This window comes from Dendropsophus ebraccatus, chromosome 3, assembly GCF_027789765.1.
Source record: "Dendropsophus ebraccatus isolate aDenEbr1 chromosome 3, aDenEbr1.pat, whole genome shotgun sequence".
NCBI classification, from domain to species: Eukaryota; Metazoa; Chordata; class Amphibia; order Anura; family Hylidae; genus Dendropsophus; species Dendropsophus ebraccatus.
The window spans coordinates 196,761,994-196,785,490 of NC_091456.1; the positions used below are offsets into that span (position 1 = coordinate 196,761,994).

At 45.0% G+C, this 23,497-nt stretch overlaps 2 protein-coding genes across 2 annotated transcripts in view; both read left to right on the plus strand.

Moving 5' to 3' along the window:
* Positions 1-15,513, plus strand: part of LOC138786671 (uncharacterized) — a 38,837-nt gene extending 23,324 nt beyond the window's left edge. The window contains exons 13-14 of the mRNA XM_069963649.1: positions 9,363-9,864; positions 13,771-15,513. Of these exons, the coding sequence (XP_069819750.1) occupies positions 9,363-9,864; positions 13,771-15,323 (2,055 nt within the window). The 3' untranslated portion in view covers positions 15,324-15,513. The remainder of the gene's footprint in view (positions 1-9,362; positions 9,865-13,770) is intronic.
* Positions 15,514-17,173: 1,660 nt separating this feature from the next.
* The window catches only part of LOC138786672 (uncharacterized), an 89,147-nt gene continuing 82,823 nt past the window's right edge, over positions 17,174-23,497 (plus strand). The window contains exons 1-2 of the mRNA XM_069963650.1: positions 17,174-17,275; positions 20,878-22,734. Coding sequence (XP_069819751.1) covers positions 17,174-17,275; positions 20,878-22,734 — 1,959 coding nt within the window. The remainder of the gene's footprint in view (positions 17,276-20,877; positions 22,735-23,497) is intronic.

The following is a 23,497-nucleotide window of genomic DNA, read 5'->3' on the forward strand; positions in this document are numbered from 1 at the left end:
TCTGTAAACCAGAACACAGATAAGTGTCCTGAGGATGGGTCAGAGTGACCCAACCTGATAAGCAACATCAGCATTTTGTAAATCATGTGTTATTGAGAATCATATTAACACTATCCTCTCTGTGTCCTAAAATTATACTAAAGCCCCTCATCCCTGACAACTTCTTCCATGCCCAAAACGTCTCTGACTGCTTTGAGAAGGGCGGAAGTGTGGTTTGAAGAGAAATTTTTTTTTTTTATTTCTTCTTTATGCTCAGTTTCAATATCATCAGTGTCTAATTCCTCTGAGATCTGTCCTGATTCACAGGAAGACGCAGAAGAATGTCTTACGCTTCTTAGATATGGATGCAATTGATCCCTCAGAGGTGGCCACAGAAGCTGGATAGTTGGTGACCGACTCTGCTGTAGGTACCTCGTCGGCTATAACCGGATGGACTGGAGGAGCAGGTATCGGGCCCTGAGATATAGGAGGAGGGGGTGGTAGTGTTATGAGAGGTGGAGGAAGAGGAGGAGGGAGTCTGGCCATTGATGTGGCAATCTCATCTTTCATCATCTTCCTAATGTCCTCCAGGAAGGATGATGAAATCCCCGATACATGATGGGCAAATGTTTTTCTTGCATGGTTTTTCTAGATGGTAATTTACTGTTGCAAGATAAACATCTTCTATCTGGTATCCTTGGCTTTTCCTTCTTAGAAGTAGGAGCAGATTCTTTAGTCTCCTAAGGATAATGAAATTTCAGACCATGGATACCAGACCTATACCTATACACATAATCTGATGTCTATTGGTAAGTGAGGAAGTTAACCCCGGTGATAGTAGTATAATATATACACACGGACACCGTACTGTGTGGAAAAAAGAAATCACTCCCAGTGGAAAATAATACAGCTCAGCACACACACATACAGCTCAGCTACATGTACATTACACACATACAGCTCAGCTACATGTACATTACACATACAGCTCAGCTACATGTACATTACACACATACAGCTCAGCTACATGTACATTACACACATACAGCTCAGCTACATGTACATTACACACATACAGCTCAGCTACATGTACATTAAACACATACAGCTCAGCTACATGTACATTACACATATATACAGCTCAGCTACATGTACATTACACACATATACAGCTCAGCTACATGTACATTACACATATACAGCTCAGCTACATGTACATTACACATATACAGCTCAGCTACATGTACATTACACACATACAGTGTCGGACTGGAGTGCTTGGGCCCACCAGGGGAAATCATTCATGGGGCCCACCCTTCAGCCAATATACTTATCTATGGTAACATTAATAAGGGTCCAGTAACACGGTGTGATATGGGGCAGCATAGGGCTGCAAACGATTGCTAATCAGCAGGGCAGGAATACACCGAGATGTGCGGCCAACAACAATGATTTATACAGCTGCACAAAAGATCAAATCAGCCGACTAGCGAGCATTTGCGCGTCAGCTGATCTCTGACACTTTTACATGGGGCTTCCTAGGAGCTTTTGTTACCTATAATTGCCCTGTGCAATTGGCTATAAGACAGGTTTCTTTGCATGATAACACTTTATACAGATACAAAAGTCATACAGCTACCAATAACACCAGTATATAAAGAGCAAATATCCCCACACATATTACCGCCATACTGTTACTGACCAGATCCTGTATACCAAGACTGATATACCAGTATATAGGAGGGAAATAGTATCACCATACATATTACCGCTATACTGGTGCTGACCAAATCCTGTATACTATGACCAATATTACCAGTATACAAGGGGGAAATATTACCGCCGCTACTACTGACTAGTACCACCACATACTGACTTACACCGTCACCACTGCTACTGAATAAAATCCTCTGTACACAGACCACTATCACCTCATACAGTCATATAGAGGCAGACCCAGCTCTACACAGGCTCTATACACCATATACATTACACTGCAGTTACATCAGGTGACTCACAGGAGACGTCTTCTCTGATCGGAGTTCTTCGCTTTTCATTTTCTTCTCCATCTGCTCTGGGCCATTAGAACTTCTCCGAGCCACGAATCCACAGAATCTGCCAGACAGACATATTAGGCTTCACACTCTGGCACCATCCTCATCTCTCTATACTGCACATCTGTATTGGCCCCTTTACTGGTCCCTTGTTCAGTCTTCCATACAGATGGCCCCATGTGCATCTACTATAGTAGAAATCCCCCTATGCGCAGTACCCCTATAGTAGATGACAACCTCTGTGCATCCCCTATACAAGGGGTAGGGAACCTTGGCCCTCCAGCTGTTGCAAAACTACAACTCCCATCATGCCTGGACAGCCACAGCTAAAGCTTTAGTTTTGCATTAGCTGGAGAGCCAAGGTTCCCTATCACTGCCCAATAGTATATGACCCCCTCTGTGCATGCCCTATTATATACATCCCCCCTGTGTTGTCTCACCTATAAATGGCTCCCCTATGTTGTCCCCCTTATAAATGGCTCCCCTGTGTTATCCATCCCCCATATACTGTAGATAGCCCCCTTTTGTTGTCCATCCCCCTATACAGCCCCCTTATGTTGTCCATCCCCCTATATAGCCCCCTTCTGTTGTCAATCCCCCTATACAGCCCCTTATGTTGTCCATCCTCCTATATGGCCCCCTTATGTTGTCCATCGCCCCAAAACAGCCCCTTTTTGTTGTCCATCCCCCTATACAGCCCCCTTTTGTTGTTCACCCCCCCTATATAGCCCCCTTCTGTTGTTCACCTCCCTATATAGCCCCCTTCTGTTATTCACACCCCTATTTAGCCCCCTTCTGTTGTCCATCCCCCTATATAGCCCCCTTCTGTTATTCACCCCCCTATATAGCCCCTTCTGTTGTCCATCCCCCTATATAGCCCCCTTCTGTTGTCCATCCCCCTATATAGCCCCCTTCTGTTGTCCATCCCCCTATATAGCCCCCTTCTGTTGTCCATCCCCCTATATAGCCCCCTTCTGTTGTTCACCCCCCTATTTAGCCCCCTTCTGTTGCCCCCCCATTTAGCCCCCTTCTGTTGTTCACCCCCTATATAGCCCACTTCTGTTCACCCCCCTAAATAGCCCCCTTCTGTTTTTAATCCCTCTATATAGCCCCCTTCTGTTGTTCACCCCCTATACAGCCCCCTTCTGTTGTTCACCCCCTATATAGCCCCCTTCTGTTGTTCACCCCCCTATATAGCCCCCTTCTGTTGTTCACCCCCCTATATAGCCCCCTTCTGTTCACCCCCCTAAATAGCCCCCTTGTTTTTAATCCCTCTATATAGCCCCCTTCTGTTGTTAATCCCTCTATATAGCCCCCCTTCTGTTGTTAATCCCCCATATAGTCCCCTTCTGTTGTTAATCCCTCTATATAGCCCCCCTCCTGTTGTTAATCCCCCATATAGCCCCCTTCTGTTGTTAATCCCTCTATATAGCCCCCCTTCTGTTGTTAATCCCCCATATAGCCCCCTTCTGTTGTTAATCCCTCTATATAGCCCCCCTCCTGTTGTTAATCCCCCATATAGCCCCCTTCTGTTGTTCACCTCCTATATAGCCCCCTTGTTTTTCACCCCCCTATATAGCCCCCTTCTGTTGTCCACCCCCTATATAGCCCCCTTCTGTTGTCCACCCCCTATATAGCCCCCTTCTGTTGTCCATCCCCCATATAGCCCCCCTTCTGTTGTTAATCCCCCATATAGCCCCCTTCTGCTGTTCACCCCCTATATAGCCCCCTTCTGTTGTTCACCCCCCTATATAGCCCCCTTCTGTTGTCCATCCCCCTATACAGCCCCCTTTCGTTGTCTATCCCCCATATAGCCCCCCTTCTGTTGTCCACCCCCTATATAGCCCCCCTTCTGTTGTCCACCCCCTATATAGCCCCCTCCTGTTGTCCATCCCCCATATAGCCCCCTCCTGTTGTCCATCCCCCATATAGCCCCCTCCTGTTGTCCATCCCCCATATAGCCCCCTCCTGTTGTCCAACCCCCATATAGCCCCCCTTCTGTTGTCCAACCCCCATATAGCCCCCTCCTGTTGTCCATCCCCCATATAGCCCCCTCCTGTTGTCCATCCCCCATATAGCCCCCCTTCTGTTGTTCATCCCCCATATAGCCCCCCTTCTGTTGTTCATCCCCCATATAGCCCCCCTTCTGTTGTCCATCCCCCATATAGCCCCCCTTCTGTTGTCCATCCCCCATATAGCCCCCCTTCTGTTGTCCATCCCCCATATAGCCCTCTCCTGATGTCCCCCTAAAAATAAACAAACAACTCACCTTACAACACGCTCCCCCGTCGGTCGCGGGTGTCTTCTTCTCTCTTCACGACAGATCAGCTGCATCCTGTTGAAGTCGCGAGCAGCACGTCGCCTCTGAGCTCTGTGTGCGCCGCGGCGGCTGAGACTTCCGGTACACGCTCCCAGCCGGAAGTCCCAGCCGCCGCAGCGCACACTGAACTCAGAAGCGACATGCTGCCCGGGACTTCCCCAGGATGCTGCGGATCTGTCGGGGGCGGGAGCGGAGGTGACACTGACACTCTTGTGATCGCAAGCAAACGCTGCTTGCGGTCACAAGAGTGATTGACAGGGCGGGAAGCCTATGGCTTCTCGCGCTGTCAATCAGCACACTACATTTAACTGGAAGCGATTGTTGCGATCGCTTCCAGTTAAAAAGATAGGTGCCGCACGCGAGTGGGCCCCCCGGGAGCACGGGGCCCCGGCTGGGCTTGCTGGCTGGAGACCACATGGCTGCAGTCTCCAGCCCTGTGTCCCCTGACAGGGTCGGGGCCCACTCCAGCTCGAGCCCACCGGGGGTTTCCTTGGCCCCCCGGTGGCCCAGTCCGAGCCTGCACACATATACAGCTCAGCTACATGTACATTACACACATACAGCTCAGCTACATGTACATTACACACATACAGCTCAGCTACATGTACATTACACACATACAGCTCAGCTACATGTACATTACACATATATACAGCTCAGCTACATGTACATTACACACATACAGCTCAGCTACATGTACATTACACACATATACAGCTCAGCTACATGTACATTACACACATACAGCTCAGCTACATGTACATTACACATATATACAGCTCAGCTACATGTACATTACACACATACAGCTCAGCTACATGTACATTACACACATATACAGCTCAGCTACATGTACATTACACACACATATACAGCTCAGCTACATGTACATTACACACATACAGCTCAGCTACATGTACATTACACACATACAGCTCAGCTACATGTACATTACACACATATACAGCTCAGCTACATGTACATTACACACATACAGCTCAGCTACATGTACATTATACACATATACAGCTCAGCTACATGTACATTACACACATATACAGCTCAGCTACATGTACATTACACATATACAGCTCAGCTACATGTACATTACACATATACAGCTCAGCTACATGTACATTACACATATATACAGCTCAGCTACATGTACATTACACATATATACAGCTCAGCTACATGTACATTACACATATATACAGCTCAGCTACATGTACATTACACACATATACAGCTCAGCTACATGTACATTACACATATACAGCTCAGCTACATGTACATTACACATATATACAGCTCAGCTACATGTACATTACACACATACAGCTCAGCTACATGTACATTACACACATACAGCTCAGCTACATGTACATTACACACATATACAGCTCAGCTACATGTACATTACACATATATACAGCTCAGCTACATGTACATTACACATATACAGCTCTGCTACATGTACATTACACATATACAGCTCAGCTACATGTACATTACACACATATACAGCTCAGCTACATGTACATTACACATATACAGCTCAGCTACATGTACATTACACACATACAGCTCAGCTACATGTACATTACACACATATACAGCTCAGCTACATGTACATTACACATATACAGCTCAGCTACATGTACATTACACACATACAGCTCAGCTACATGTACATTACACACATATACAGCTCGGCTACATGTACATTACACATATACAGCTCGGCTACATGTACATTACACATATACAGCTCAGCTACATGTACATTACACACATACAGCTCAGCTACATGTACATTACACACATACAGCTCAGCTACATGTACATTACACACATACAACTCAGCTACATGTACATTACACACATATACAGCTCAGCTACATGTACATTACACATATACAGCTCAGCTACATGTACATTACACATATACAGCTCAGCTACATGTACATTACACACATACAGCTCAGCTACATGTATATTACACATATACAGCTCAGCTACATGTACATTACACACATACAGCTCAGCTACATGTACATTACACACACATATATATACAGCTCAGCTACATGTACATTACACATATACAGCTCAGCTACATGTACATTACACATATACAGCTCAGCTACATGTACATTACACATATACAGCTCAGCTACATGTACATTACACATATACAGCTCAGCTACATGTACATTACACATATACAGCTCAGCTACATGTACATTACACACATACAGCTCAGCTACATGTACATTACACACATACAGCTCAGCTACATGTACATTACACACACATACAGCTCAGCTACATGTACATTACACATATACAGCTCAGCTACATGTACATTACACACATACAGCTCAGCTACATGTACATTACACACATACAGCTCAGCTACATGTACATTACACACATACAGCTCAGCTACATGTACATTACACACATACAGCTCAGCTACATGTACATTACACATATACAGCTCAGCTACATGTACATTACACATATACAGCTCAGCTACATGTACATTACACATATACAGCTCAGCTACATGTACATTACACATATATACAGCTCAGCTACATGTACATTACACACATATACAGCTCAGCTACATGTACATTACACACATACAGCTCAGCTACATGTACATTACACATATACAGCTCAGCTACATGTACATTACACATATACAGCTCAGCTACATGTACATTACACACATATACAGCTCAGCTACATGTACATTACACATATACAGCTCAGCTACATGTACATTACACACATATATACAGCTCAGCTACATGTACATTACACACATATATACAGCTCAGCTACATGTACATTACACACATACAGCTCAGCTACATGTACATTACACACATACAGCTCAGCTACATGTACATTACACATATACAGCTCAGCTACATGTACATTACACACATACAGCCCAGCTACATGTACATTACATATATACAGCTCAGCTACATGTACATTACACACATACACAGCTCAGCTACATGTACATTACACATATACAGCTCAGCTACATGTACATTACACACATACAGCTCAGCTACATGTACATTACACACATACAGCTCAGCTACATGTACATTACACACATATACAGCTCAGCTACATGTACATTACACATATATATACATCTCAGCTACATGTACATTACACATAGGGCTCTGCTGCAGGCATATATAACACACACACACACAGCTCTGCTCCACACACATCACACACACACACAGCTCTGCTGCATACACATCACTTCAGCTCATCCAGCACAGCAGAGTACTGCATACACTGAGCAGCAGCCCCTGATCATGTGACTCCTCCTCCTCCATGTGACTGATCACATGACTGTGACATCATGGCAGGTCCTGGAAGCACACTTCCTGGAGTCCTGGAATTAGCTGCCTCATAGAAATCCCAGGGAAAGGAAGGCGGCTCCTTTGGTGGCAACTACATTGTAGCCTCAATCAGCAGAGAGGTATGAGGTGTTGTTGTTCCTTGTGTCATTGCTGATCCCAGGAGGCCGATCTGTGCTGTTTCCTCTTCTCTCCTCTCATCTGGATGACGTCATGTTGGGGGAGATGAGAATCTTTCCTCACATTTTCTTCTCTCTTTCCTGGGACATCATGTGACTGTTCACTGTGCCCGATCAATAAAGTTATAATATACTGGAGACCCCGATATATTACATTGTCTCCTCCTCTTCCCCTCCAGGATCCTCTGCTGATATCTTCTATATAAGAGACCGACCCATCAACCATGGAGAGAGACAGAGACAAGATGGCCGACAGGATAATAACCCTCACCCTACACATACTCTTCCTGCTTACTGGGGAGGTGAGGGATTCTGGGAGTGATGTCATCATGACATCATTCTTATCTATGGAATAACAGATGGATAGGACTGGGGAGGTGAGGGATTCTGGGAGTGATGTCATCATGACATCATTCTTATCTATGGAATAACAGATGGATAGGACTGGAGAGGTGAGGGATTCTGGGAGTGATGTCATCATGACATCATTCTTATCTATGGAATAACAGATGGATAGGACTGGAGAGGTGAGGGATTCTGGGAGTGATGTCATCATGACATCATTCTTATCTATGGAATAACAGATGGATAGGACTGGGGAGGTGAGGGATTCTGGGAGTGATGTCATCATGACATCATTCTTATCTATGGAATAACAGATGGATAGGACTGGAGAGGTGAGGGATTCTGGGAGTGATGTCATCATGACATCATTCTTATCTATGGAATAACAGATGGATAGGACTGGGGAGGTGAGGGATTCTGGGAATGGATGGAGTGATAGTAATGTGTCTCTTCATACACAGGATTACACAGTAGTAAAGAAGTCCTCTAGTGGGCGCTGTGGGGCCCCTGGGTGTGAAGGATGGGGAAGAACCCCGGGGCCCCTGATACATGAGGAAATGGAGGAAGAGAAGATCCTAGAAGTCACCAACAAGATGGTGGAGCTGCTGAGTGGAGAGGTGAGACTGTGGCTGCTGGGAATGCTGGGACATTATACAGTAACACCACTGGAGGGGTGGGGGGGATGACTGTGTGACCATTGTGTGTGTCAGGTTCCTATAAGGTGTCAGGACGTGGCGGTCTATTTCTCCATGGAGGAGTGGGAGTATGTAGAAGGACACAAGGATCAGTACAAGGATGTGATGCTGGAGGATCAGCAGCCCCTCCCATCAGCAGGTAATAGACAGGACTATATACACACCTCCTCTCTGTATTATCTGGATGGAAAGAATGAATTCAGTCTCTGTATGTGTTCCCTCCAGTCAGATCCAGTAAGAGAACAGCACCAGAGAGATGTCCCCGTCCTCTTCTCCCACAGGATCAGGATCAGGTAGATGGAGATGTTCCCTATGATCTGTACATCCCACCTGACTTCTCCTCCTGTCTGATGACTTTTACAATATTTCTCTCACATCTTATGGATCAGGGGGAAGATCTGGACTATATTGGTGCTACAGACATAATAATTAAAGAGGAGCAGACAGATGACAGCAGTGATGAGCAGTATAAGGAGGACATCACTACAGGGAAAAATCTGAACTCTATTAATGCTACAGACATAACAGTAGAAGAAGAGACGTATGTGAGCGGTGATGAGCAGTATATGGAATACATTCCTATGAGGGAGAATCTGAACTGTTCTAATGCTATAGAGATAAGTATAAAAGAGGAGAAGGAAGAGACAAATGTGAACGGTGATGAGCAGTATAAGGAGAACATTAATACAGGGAATGATCAGAGATCTATTAATGCTACAGACATAAGGGTAAAAGAAGATACAGATGTGAGCAGTGATGAGCAGTATATGAAAGACATTCCTATGAGGGAGAATCTTAACTGTTCTAATGCTATAGACATAAATGTTAAAGAAGAGGAGGAAAAAACAAATGTGAGCGGTGATCAGCAGTATAAGGAGAATATCACTACAGGTAAGCGCCCAGGTCAAATATTATAAGCTCTGTGTCCTGTCAGTCTTCTCTGCTGTATATTCCCCCATACAGTGACACCATTATAGGAGATAACACACTGTACATTTATAATTTTGAAAATATACTCACTGGTAATTCTCATTTCCTGGAGTCCGTAGGCAGCACACAATGGGTTAATATGACATCATCTACTCAGATAGAAGTAAAAAGTTAACCTAGCATTAAACACAGTTAATTAATAAATAAGACAACCACTCCCGTGGTGGGGCTATCTAGCTGCTGGGAAGAGACACACAGGTAAAGTATGAAGCAGGAATCTTAGGGAGGGGTCTTTCTGCTGCCTACGGACTCCAGGAAATGAAAATCACTGATTAGTGAAATTTTAACTTCCTGATCATCCTATGACAGCATACCATGGGACATGCTATAGCAATATTTTACACCAGGGTGAGATTATTTTGTAGTTCTGTTGATCACCGCTTTGCCAAAGACTGAGCCCTCGGAAGACACAATGTCGAGCCTGTAGTGTTTGATGGAAGTGAAGGCTGATGAGCAGGTGGCTGCTTTACAGATCTCCTCCAAGGGTACATTGGTCTTTCGGCCCAGGATCTAGTTAAATGGGCCCTAAAAGAGAGAGAAGTCTCTAGACCTGCTGAGTAACAGAATTCTATCACGTCCTTGATCCATCTGGATAATGAGGCTTTACTGGCCTTGGAGCCTTGACTGGGACCAGAGTTAGAAGAAGGCCTCTGAAGACTCTCCTTCCACCGTTCTGTCCAAGTAGCAGCATATTGCCCTTCTGACATCCAGGAGGTGGATATCCGAATCTGGCGCTTCCTCAAGGACTGGAATAATTATCTCTTGGTTCAAGTTTGTAGCTGAGGCTACCTGAGGCAAGAAAAACCTGAACCTTCTTATATGTTATAGCCACCAAGAATAGTGTTTTCTTTTGCAGCATCTTGATATCAGCCTACTCCAATGGTTCAACTGGGCTTTTGCACAGTTGTCTGAGAACAATTGTGAGATCCCAGGAGGGAATCAGGTTCCGATAAACCGATCTGACCTTAGCTATGGCTCGAAAAACCTTGATACCAGAGACACCCAGAAAAACGACCTTTCGTATGTGCTTCGATGGACCTTCAAAGTATTCAGGTTGAGGCCTAAGGCTGCATTCACATGGAACACGGACGTGGAAGGCTTGTAACGGAGTACCCCCCCACACAGGCAGCATCTCTGATATATAATGCTGGGAGCAGGGGAACTGTATGAATATATGAATATGCGCCACACTGTAATGAAGCAGCTTCGCGGCTCTGCCATTACATTATGACTTGAGGGATCATTGAAAAAGTAGGAAAAAAGGTATCATCCCTTCCCAACTGATCAACAGGCTGTCTATGGCTTCTGGCTTCCCCTGTCTGGATAGGGAACAGAATCTGAAAATCTCTGTAATCTCAATGTTGCCGCTAGAACCACCGCCACCTTTGTGAAAACCCTGGGTGCAGAACTTTTGCCAAATGGAAGACGGACTTCCAGGTGAAGATACTGTCTGCGGGCCTTCGAGACTGGACTGTGAAGATATGCGTCTTGTAGATCTATCTTGACTAGCAGACTATATGGACTCCATTTTGAAATGTTTCTTAAGGAGAAACTTGTTCAGGTAGGTAAGGTCCATGCCAAGTCGCCAGTTGTCTCCAGATTTTGGAACAGCAAAAATTGGGGAGTAAACTTCCCTGTTGATGAGATGGAACAGATTCCAGAGCTGCTTTTGAATGAATTTGTGAAGAAGGTAAAAATTGAAAGGTTTTACATTTTTGTTTACCATGAACCTGTCGGCAGCTCCCAGCGACCGCCCCGCCAACCCCCCCACTCTTAACCGCTCACTGTCAGCATGCGCAATAGGTCTGCGCTTAGGCCAAAGTGACCAAAAACTCTGGACCCCATGGACAGGCATGATAGCAGGGTCCAGAGACCATACTACCAGCCCAGCATTGATACTAATAACATAGAAGCAAGCCTGAAAGGACAAGAATCAGAAACAAGAACTAGTCACAGCGAGCAACCCTGCGACTACGAAAAAACTTCTATCCACTAAGAAAAATAAATGAATGCGTGTGTCTCTTCCTAGCATCTGGATATAGCCCCCTCCAGGGGGGAGGGGGGGGGGGTCTAAGGTAGATGGTGTCATATTAACCCATTGTGTGCTGCGGTGCTGTCGTAGGACGATCAGGAAATGAACATGAAATACATCTATGTGGACGAGGCCGATATCTACATCATCTGCTATCACTACTGATGGGGGGGGGGAGGATTCGCTCTATTTTGGGGCTATGATACTAATGACTCCTATTAGACTCCTGTCAGGTTACTGTGTGGCCCCCACAATGTTAGCATGTCCACCCATTAACCCCTTCATGTCACAGCTAATTTAAATTTTTGCTCAATAGTTTTTTCCTTCTCTTATTTAAAGGACAAATCCCACGAAAAATTTTTTAAGCTTATTTAACACACATTACAAAGTTATATAATTTTGTAATGTGGTTAAATACCCGGTCTGGCCCCCCTTCCCCCACTTTCGGACCCCTGACCCCCCCGGAAGTTAAAGAATGTATACATTACCTATTACGATCGTTACGGTCCTCTTCTTCCGGGCGGCATCTGGTGACGACGTCAGAGCCGGGGGGCGGTCCGGGTTTTCTTCCTCCTCGGCGTCTTCATAGAGAGTGAATGGGACGGAAAAGGCTGCTGGTGCACATGCCCACCAGCAGCCTTTTCATTGGCTGGAGCGCATCACATGGCTTCCAGCTTGCTCAGCCCTGATTGGCTGAGGTTGCTGGAAGCCATGTGATGCGCTCCAGCCAATGAAAAGGCTGCCTTTTCCATCCCCAGGACCCGGAAGTCAGAGACATCGCTGAACGGCAGTGATGGTGAGGCGTACGGCGGTATGGTTGGTGCCTGTGTTGTTTTTTTTTGGTGGGGGGGTCCCGCCGGAGTTGTCCTTTAAAGTGCCTGGTCGGGGGGGGGGGGGGTAGTTGTGTCAGTCAGTTCCCCTAGTCAGTACGATTCCCAACTTATCTAATTTTTTTTTTTTTTTTTACTACCTCCCGTGTATAAGATTGCTGGATTCTGACCCCTATAACGTTTTTATTTTTTGGTCTATAGAGCTGTGTACAGGTTTTTTAGGGCCACGATCTGTAGTCTTATCTGTATCACACTTGTGTATATCGGAGTTTTTCATCACTTTTTATAAAAAAAATTTCTGGGATGTGATAAAAAAAACTCAGTCGTGTTGTTTTTGCATCTAGGCTGATTGCTGTGCGAGATCGGGAACATGAATAGTTCAGTTTAATCCATATGCGACAAAAAATGTTTGTTTTTTGTTTAGATTTTTTTTATTTGGAATGGGGGGGGGGGCTAAAACTTCTATGGGCAGTACATTGCATCTGCACTTGATTACTTCTATCGGAGCAGTCGTCAGTTTTAATTCCCATTAAGGAGATAGTCTCCATAGCCCTCTCCATCAGTGAGATATAAGCAAGTTTGTTACTAATGAGGTATAAAAAAAGACCCTCATAAATTAAAAGTTCAAAAAGAACAATTGGCTGTGACATAAAAGGGTTAATAAAAGTGAATCCAAGGGTCCTTCCTGAATTCTTACAGGCTGAACTCTGCTATACTGCAATATCACTATAAGTGTTGGTAGTGATGTAGGATGACAGAAGGGTTCCACGATGGAGGATGACAGGAGGGTTCCACGATGTAAGATGACGGGAGGGTTCCACGATGCAGGAGGACGGGGGGTTCCATGATGTCACATTCTGGATAAGATGTTGCTCTTAAAACCCTAAGTATAAATATATGAAACATCTCTAAGGTTATTACTATTATTCTCTTCTTTATTGTCAGGTGACTGTACCCGGAGATCAGAGGGAAATCTGATATATTCAGGTTATAAAGTTCATGATCATACAGATGAAAAATGTTCCATTATACTATTACCCTCAGCCGTTCCCAGCAACGATCTGTCATCTGATCCTTGTAGTACCATCCTATATTCTGAATCATCACAGTTTATCAATCAAAATAAGGAGAAACCATTTTCCTGTCCAGAATGTGGGAAATGTTTTACTCGTAAATCAGATCTTGTTAAACATCAAATAATTCACACAGGGCAGAAGCCATTTTCATGTTCAGAATGCGGGAAATGTTTTACCCGGAAATCAGATGTTGCTAAACATCAAATAATTCACACAGGGGAGAAACCATTTTCATGTTCAGAATGTGGTAAATGTTTTACTTGCAAATCAGCTCTTGTTAAACATCAAATAATTCACACAGGGGAGAAACCATTTTCATGTTCAGAATGTGGGAAATGTTTTAGTCGCAAAGCAGATCTTTTTACACATAAAAGAACACACACAGGAGAGAAGCCATTTTCATGTTTAGAATGTGGAAAATGTTTTGGTCACAAATCACAGTTAGCTATACATAAAAGAGCTCACACAGGGGAGAAGCCATTTTCCTGTCTAGAATGTGGGAAATGTTTTACTCAGAAAAAACTTTTTGTTAGACATCAAAGAATGCACACAGGGGAGAGGCCATTTTCATGTTCAGAATGTGGAAAAGGTTTTACTTGTAACTCATTTCTTCTTAGACATCAAATAATTCACACACGGGAGAAACTATTTTCATGTTCAGAATGTGGAAAATGTTTTGCACACCAATCACAGTTCACTAAACATGTAAGAGCTCACACAGGGGAGACACAATTTTCCTGTCTAGAATGTGGGAAATGTTTTACTCAGAAAAAGGTTTTTGTTAGACATCAAAGAATTCACTCAGGGGATAAACCTTTTTCATGTTCAGAATGTGAGAAATGTTTTGCACATAAATCATGGCTTCTTAAACATCAAAGAATTCACACAGGAGAGAAGCCATTTTCATGTTCAGAATGTGGAAAATGTTTTTCAGAGAAATCATGTCTTGTTAAACATCAAAGAATTCACACAGGGGAGAAGCCATTTTCATGTTCAGAATGTGGGAGAAGTTTTACTGATAAATCACATCTTATTAAACATCAAAAAATTCACACAGGGGAGAAGCCATTTTCATGTTCAGAATGTGGGAGATGTTTTACTTGTAAGTCAAGTCTTGTTGACCATCTGAGAACTCATACAGGGGAGAAGCCATTTCCCTGTTCAGAATGTGGGCGATGTTTTACTTATAAGTCAAGTCTTGTTGACCATCTAAGAATTCATACAGGGGAGAAGCCATTTTCATGTTCAGAATGTGGGAGATTCTTTTCTTGTAAGTCAGATCTTGTTAAACATGAAAGAACTCACACGGGGGAGAAGCCATATTCATGTTATAAATGTGGGAAATGTTTTATGCGGAAAAATAAACTTATTGAACATGAAAACCTTCACTCAGAGGAGAAACCAAGTCAGATCGCTGAATGATCAGTCAGACGTCTGTTCTCCAGAAAGCAGATAGAAGCCAGATACCACAGCTATGTATTCCCCATGTACAGAGGAGATTTGGCGGTAATACAGATATCATATACCGCAGCTCCAAACTTCTCACCAATTGGTAATAAAATGTTTCTTCTAAACCTTAGTCTCCTCTCCCTCCATCTCATGTGGATATATATATATATAGGGTTATGATGATGTCGCCGCAGGAGTAATTACATTTGCAGGTTATACAGGGCAGGGAGGCAGGGGAGGGATATATGTATGGGAAGTGTGTATGGGGCTGTATAGCAGAGCTGGTTAGCTTAAAGGGGAACTCCGGATAAGAAAAACTTGTTTTCTATTAAAAGTACATTAAAAGTTATATAGATGTGTCTATACAATGTATTACTGTATCTGTGTGGTTCTGCCACACTGGTAGCTGATAGAAATCCAGGAAGTGAAAAAATATGGCCTCTGTGCCAATCCACATTGTCTCCTGCTCCTTCTGCTCTCCCACCTTAGGAGACAAATATTCCATGCCTCTGTCTCACATTGTGTGTGTTTGCTGAGGACAGGCTGATGGTGCAGAGAGGGGGCAGGGCGTGATTCACCATCTCAGACTGGCCAGAAGCAGGTTTTTCAGCTTCTCTGATTGTGAAAAAGTCTACAGAGAAATTACGGCGATGTTCACACATGTTGGAGTGTCATTGCAGTACTACATGTGAGGTCGGTTAGCAGCAGCAAAGGAGGCCCGAGGTTAATAAACCATATGGTGAGGGTATGTCTACACTGCAGAATTCTTACGGATAACTTGCAGCGGATTCCGTCACTCGCCCCCACCCTCACGCCCCCATTTGAAGTTGCTCACGTCCCATAGACTCCATTCTAGGGTCAGGTGGATTTTGCCGTCTACCCGAAGAATCAACCCAGTCATTCTTTGGGTGGACGGCGGAATCTGCCTGACCATAGAATGGAGTCTATGGGACAAATGGAGAGGGAAGGGGGGGCTTGCGACTGGACGGACTTCAACGCGATACTCCAATCACCCCATTTGCTGTATTTGAAGCTTTGTATATGTGTATATGTATATACCCTCGGGGGAGGTTTTACTTTTTATTTTCTGTTATTTGTGAAATTGTGTAAGAATTTATCCCTTTGTCTTTATTACCCATGTGACACCGGTGTCAGGTGTGGGGTTGTAATCCGTTGTCTGTATAAGGAGGTGGACCGAGAGAGGACGTAGGGCCGGGAGGAAACCTGCCTCGCCCTGGTCCATGTCCTAAAGCCGTATATATGTGGTGAAATAAAGGAGCATCGTTTTATTGAAGATGAAGGGCCGTGATTGTTCTTTGGATATAGTGTCGCTACTAGAGATGAGCGAACCTCGAGCATGCTCGAGTCCATCTGAACCCGATCGTTCGCCATTTGATTAGCGGTAGCTGCTGAAGTTGGATAAAGCCCTAAGCAGGGGCGTAGCAAGGATTCATGGGCCCCATAGCAAAAAGTTTTAAGGGGCTCCCCTACGCACAACACAAAGCATTCTGCTTGTTAACCCTTTTTTGTGTTGCAGCATGTAAGTAAACATTGGGTCACTTACACACTGCATTACATAAGGGGGTTAAGCAGAAGGACACATGCTCTTACCTTCTTCCCCGGGCCCCCTTCCTGCACGGGCCCCATAGCAACTGCCTACCCTGCCTCTATGGTAGCTACGCCACTGGCCCTAAGGCTGTCTGAAAAACATTAATATAGTAATTGGCTGTATCCATGCTTTCCAGACAACCTTAGAGCTTTATCCAACTTCAGCAGCCACCGCTAATCAAATGCCGAACGATCGGGTTCGGATGGACTCGAGCATGCTCGAGGTTCGCTCATCTCTAGTCGCTACTAGTCGACCATCGAGCACCATCATAAGAGGATCAGCAAGGGTTAAGGAGGGACTCTTTAAGACATTCTGTGTGAGTAGTGCCGGTTTTTGTTCCGGTCGACCCTGATCCTTCCTGCAGAGACTTTATGGCTTGAGAAAGGTTCAGGAGGACTGAAACGTTGCCAATTATAGGATTTTGTCTCATACCGCTTCTTTTACTCAATCTCGTTGGAACAAAGGAATAATTCACTTAGCCTCTGTTTACAAAACTGGCAGAGTTCCGAATCCCGCCATCCTCCGTGTCATGATGGGAGTCTATGTGAGGCTTGCGCACCTCCTCTCTCTGTGCTGAAGAATGAACATGTGCGTGAGACTCCCATCATGTCATGGAGGCTGGGGGATTCGGAATTCCGCCAGTTTGTCTCCGTGTGAATGGAGCCTTAGCAATAAAAGAATCTTTTCACTTGACTTATCCAATTTATTGAGATAGTGATGTGTTTTTTTTAAAAAAATTTACATTTATTTTTATTTCCAGAAATATAAAATGACAGTTTTACAAAAAAAAGAACAAGGAATAGATAAGAAATCGCTGCTCCACCTCCTTCCCATTGTCGAGTGAATCGGTTTAAATATCACTGTACTGAATACTATTTTTTATCCATTGAATACCCTTACTAAACATCTCCTGCCTCTCTCTAGGGAACACCCTGTAAAGAAGGGGAATCCCCTGCACTTCTGGCCCCGCACTACTCAGCTATCAGCCGCAATCATTACGTATCTCCCACTCCTCCCCGCCACCAGCGACCGCTGTCCCTGCTGTAGGGATCCCACTCAGAGAGCACCCGGAGCACCTCTCGCACCCTGCCACAGCCAGACGGCACCTGTTGTGTTGCTCTTGTGGCCCCCTCTCACCTACTCAGCTGCCTGCTGCCTCGGCAGACTCTCCATCACCCATCACAGTTTAACAAAAAAAAAGAGCAAAGAATAAATAAATATATATATATATATATATATATATATATATATAAAAGAAATGATATACAAGGAATATATATATCGCTCTTCCTTTCTCTAAGCCCTTCCCTCTCGAGTCTATCCTGAACACAGCAGCCAGGCTCATCTTCCTCTCCAGCCGTTACACTGACTTCTCTCCCCTGTGCCAGTCACCCTCACCCATAAAGCTCTCCACAACTCTTCTCCTCCATACATCTCTTCCCTCATCTCGACCTTACACTCCGGCCTCCAGGACTTCTCTCGTGCTGCACCAGTTCTCTGGAATGCTTTATCAAAAGACCACAGACTCATTCCCAACACTCACAGCTTCAAGTGTGTCCTAAAGACTCATCTCTTCAGGCTTATAATATTCCCAAAACTCATCTCCCTCTCTGCTATCCCTTCTCCATCCTCTCTATATCCTCCTCGGTGGTGAAATGTACTTTCTACCTGAACCCAGACAATGGCGTTATACTGGCTCGCCCAACGACCTATTAGCACTTTGTGACTATGTACAATGACTGGAACATTGGCAAATAAAGCACTTGCTGCCTCTCGTGTCGCCCCCAGTCCTCCTAGTCTGTAAGCTCTCGCGAGCAGGTCTCTGTTTCTATCTTTTATTTTTATTAATCTATCATATAATGTAATATAAATGTAACCTCTGTTCTGTAAAAAAAAAAAAAGCGCTGCGGAATCTGATGTTGCTATACAAATAAATATTATTATTTGTAGAAATCGCCAGAAATAGCCCTAAACGCCTCCATGTCCTCATCCAACATCCTACAATCCCTACTGCCTATTGAAAATATCTCCTTGCCCTCTACCCAAAATCTCTTATTCCTATAAAACTGCATTGCCTCCTGCTCCACCACAGATTTCCAATACCCCAGCAGCCATATGTGGGTGGCTTAATGAAGTCTCAAAGTTTAAACATGCTTCTTCATGGTACTTTCCTCAATACAGTATTTGCCATTAAACAGCCCTGCTGCCTGGTCCTTTTCATACCGGGAGTGGTCCCCACATATATCATAATTATACTACTAATTCCACCTGGATAGCAAGGAAAATACCAAATTATTCCTGTCTTAAACACAGGTTAAATCCAGTACACCTTTTTAACATCAACACCTCTCAAACATTTTTTATACAAAAAAGAACCATATTGAGGCTAGTTTACATATTAAAAACAGATACTTTATTGTAAAATAGCAACATACAAAAATACTTGCAATAATAGAATCGACCAGCAGATGGCAGTATATAAACAAACGAGTAAATTGGTAAACACTCTTATTATTATAACATCTGGGGTGGTGTTAACTATATTCAAAACTCTTTATATAAAGGATAGTATGTATAATATCGCCGTCGTCCACATTGGGACTAGTAATACCGGCTTACTAACCCCAAAATACATTAACATCAAGTAGTCCTAAACACTCACCCATCTCTTGTTTGTTGTGTATCTGCCACCAAACACCCCTCAACGACGTTTCGCGTTGGTTTCGCTTCCTCATATACCCTCCTGAGGAAGCGAAACCAACGCGAAACGTCGTTGAGGGGTGTTTGGTGGCAGATACACAACAAACAAGAGATGGGTGAGTGTTTAGGACTACTTGATGTTAATGTATTTTGGGGTTAGTAAGCCGATATTACTAGTCCCAATGTGGACGACGGCGATATTATACATACTATCCTTTATATAAAGAGTTTTGAATATAGTTAACACCACCCCAGATGTTATAATAATAAGAGTGTTTACCAATTTACTCGTTTGTTTATATACTGCCATCTGCTGGTCGATTCTATTATTGCAAGTATTTTTGTATGTTGCTACCCCACATATATCATGTACAGATTCTCCCTCTTTACTAGGAAAATCTCCATTGAGTCCTGCCACTGTCAAATATGATAGAAGCTTATCGGTCTTATCGGGGGTTACTTCCTCCTCTTCCATTTGTAAGTCAGTTTCCCTTGGTTTTAACCCACAGTATATAAATGTTTTCTTACTAGCATAAAGACCCAGATGGACCCCAAGAGGCGGATGACCCAGCAAGACATCCCATATCAAAGGGGTTATCCAGAGCTACAACAACATGGCAACTTTTCCCCTCTCTTGTCTCCACGTTGGGTGGGGTTTGGAACTCAGTTCCATTGAAGTAAATGGATCTTAATTGCAAACCGCACCTGAACTGGAGACGAGAGGGGGAAAAGTGGCCATGTTTTTGTAGGGCCTTCAAGGAGCACCAGTGCTACCTCTTCATATCTTTCCATGAAATCTTCAGCTTTTTTCCAGGTTTCTATTCTGGGGATAGAGGAGATATCCTATAATTATTTTTTGCATTCTGCCCATAGAAGGGGCTATCAAAGGCACGGCCTCTCAAGACATTTCTTTTAGAAGCACAGTTGTGACTACAAAGTTCTTAGTCTATCCGATTGATCACATACCTCACACAGCTAATAGTAGGTACAGTAATCTAGTAAGAAAGGAAATGTATTGGATACACTGCAACCTAACAGCTTGTGTAAAGCAACGGAAATGATGAATTAGCTGACGCCCCCTTTATAGCTATTATCAATGGATTACAAACCTATTCTTTCACTCCTAAATAATTTGATCTCTATCTAATAGTTTCTGGATTTCCTCAAGATAACTGAGCACCATATGATGTAAGTAAACCACTTGACAACCCGGCCCAGCAATATGTGCATGCCCTCGCCGGTCTGACGGGTCTGGTGGCTGTGTCTGTGCCCATAGACACTCTTTGTCCGGTGGCTGTGTCTGTGCCCATAGACGCTCTTGGTCTGGTGGCTGTGTCTGTGCCCATAGACGCTCTTGGTCTGGTGACTGTGTCTGTGCCCATAGACGCTCTTGGTCGGGTGACTGTGTCTGTGCCCATAGACGTTCTTGGTCTGGTGGCTGTGTCTGTGCAAATAGACGCTCTTGGTCTGGTGGCTGTGTCTGTGCCCATAGGCGCTCTTGGTCTGGTGGCTTTGGCAGTGCACATAGACGCTCTTGATCTGGTGGCTGTATCTGTGCCCATAGACGCTCTCGGTCCGGTGGCTGTGTCTGTGCCCATAGACACCCTCGGTCCGGTGGCTGTGTCTGTGCCCATAGACGCTCTCGGTCTGGTGGCTGTGTCTGTGCCCATAGACGCTCTTGGTCTGGTGGCTGTGTCTGTGTCCATAGAAGCTCTTGGTCTGGTGGCTGTGTCTGTGCCCATAGACGCTCTTGGTCTGGTGGCTGTGTCTGTGCCCATAGGCACTCTTGGTCTGGTGGCTGTGCACATAGACGCTCTTGGTCTGGTGACTGTGTCTGTGCCCATAGAAGCTCTTGGTCTGGTGGCTGTGTCTGTGCCTATAGGCGCTCTTGGTCTGGTGGCTGTGGCTGTGTACATAGACGCTCTGGGTCTGGTGACTGTGCCCATAGACGCTCTTGGTCTGGTGGCTGTGTCAGTGCCCATAGACGCTCTTGGTCTGGTGGCTGTGTCTGTGCCCATAGATGCTCTAGGTCTGGTGGCTGTGTCTGTGCACATAGATGCTCTTGGTCTGGTGGCTGTTTCTGTGCCCATAGACGCTCTTGGTCTGGTGGCTGTGGCTGTGCACATAGACGCTCTTGGTCTGGTGACTGTGTCTGTGCCCATAGAAGCTCTTGGTCCGGTGACTGTGTCAGTGCCCATAGACGCTCTTGGTCTGGTGGCTGTGCCCATAGACGCTCTCGGTCTGGTGGCTGTGTCTGTGCCCATAGACGCTCTCGGTCTGGTGGCTGTGTCTGTGCCCATAGGCGCTCTTGGTCTGGTGGCTGTGGCTGTGCACATAGACGCTCTGGGTCTGGTGACTGTGTCTGTGCCCATAGACACTCTTGGTCTGGTGGCTGTGTCAGTGCCCATAGACGCTCTTGGTCTGGAGGCTGTGTCTGTGCCCATAGACGCTCTAGGTCTGGTGGCTGTGTCTGTGCACATAGACGCTCTTGGTCTGGTGGCTGTGTCTGTGCCCATAGACGCTCTTGGTCTGGTGACTGTGTCTGTGACCATAGGCGCTCTTGGTCTGGTGGCTGTGCACATAGACGCTCTGGGTCTGGTGACTGTGTCTGTGCCCATAGACGCTCTTGGTCTGGTGGCTGTGTCAGTGCCCATGGACGCTCTTGGTCTGGTGGCTATGTCTGTGCCCATAGACGCTCTTGGTCTGGTGGCTGTGTCTGTGCACATAGATGCTCTTGGTCCGGTGGCTGTGTCTGTGCCCATAGACGCTCTTGGTCTGGTGGCTGTGTCTGTGTCCATAGAAGCTCTTGGTCCGTTGGCTGTGTCTGTGCCCATAGACGCTCTTGGTCTGGTGGCTGTGTCTGTGCCCATAGAAGCTCTTCGTCCGGTGGCTGTGTTAGTGCCCATAGACGCTCCTGGTCTGGTGGCTGTGTCTGTGCACATAGACGCTCTTGGTCTGGTGGCTGTGTCTGTGCCTATAGAAGCTCTTGGTCCAGTGGCTGTGTCTGTGCCCATAGACGCTCTTGGTTCAGGTTTTCGAGCCCTTCTTGGGAGATCTGTGTGCAGCAGCTTGGAGGCAACCACTATTCAGCTAGTCTGACTTTTGCGCTTATTAGTTCATTACCGAATATCTTCAATACACTATATCCTTGTTCAAATTCAGCCATCCGAACCGTAAGAACTACTTATAACTAGAGATGAGCGAACCTCGAGCATGCTGGAGTCCATCCGAACCCGATCGTTCTGCATTTGATTAGCGGGGGCTGCTGAAGTTGGATAAAGCTCTAAGGTTGTCTGGAAACATGGATACAGCCAATGACTATATCCATGTTTTCCAAATAGCCTTAGGGCTTTATCCAAGTTCAGCAGCCACCGCTAATCAAATGCCGAACGATCGGGTTCGGATGGACTCCAGCATGCTCCAGGTTCGCTCATCTCTACTTATAACCATTCTAGATGCAAAGAAGAAGTCTAAGCGCCATCCTAAGGCTTTAGAAATTAACACAACTAAGTACAAAAATGTCCTCACCAAACTATGGATGTCAGGAGGGAGATCTGTCCCCGCGCCACCGCTGCTAGTCAGGTTTTTAGCTGTTTCAAATCACCTAAGACACATGGGGGAGATTTATCAAACATGGTGTTAAGTGAAAATGGCTCAGTTGCCCCTAGCAACCAATCAGATTCCACCTTTCATTTTCCAAAGAGTCTGTGAGGAATGAAAGGTGGAATCTGATTGGTTGCTAGGGGCAACTAAGCCAGGCCTACTTTACACCATGTTTGATAAATTCCCCCCATGTTTCAAAGAGTAAAGGATTTACCAATGAGATCTCCTTATTCAT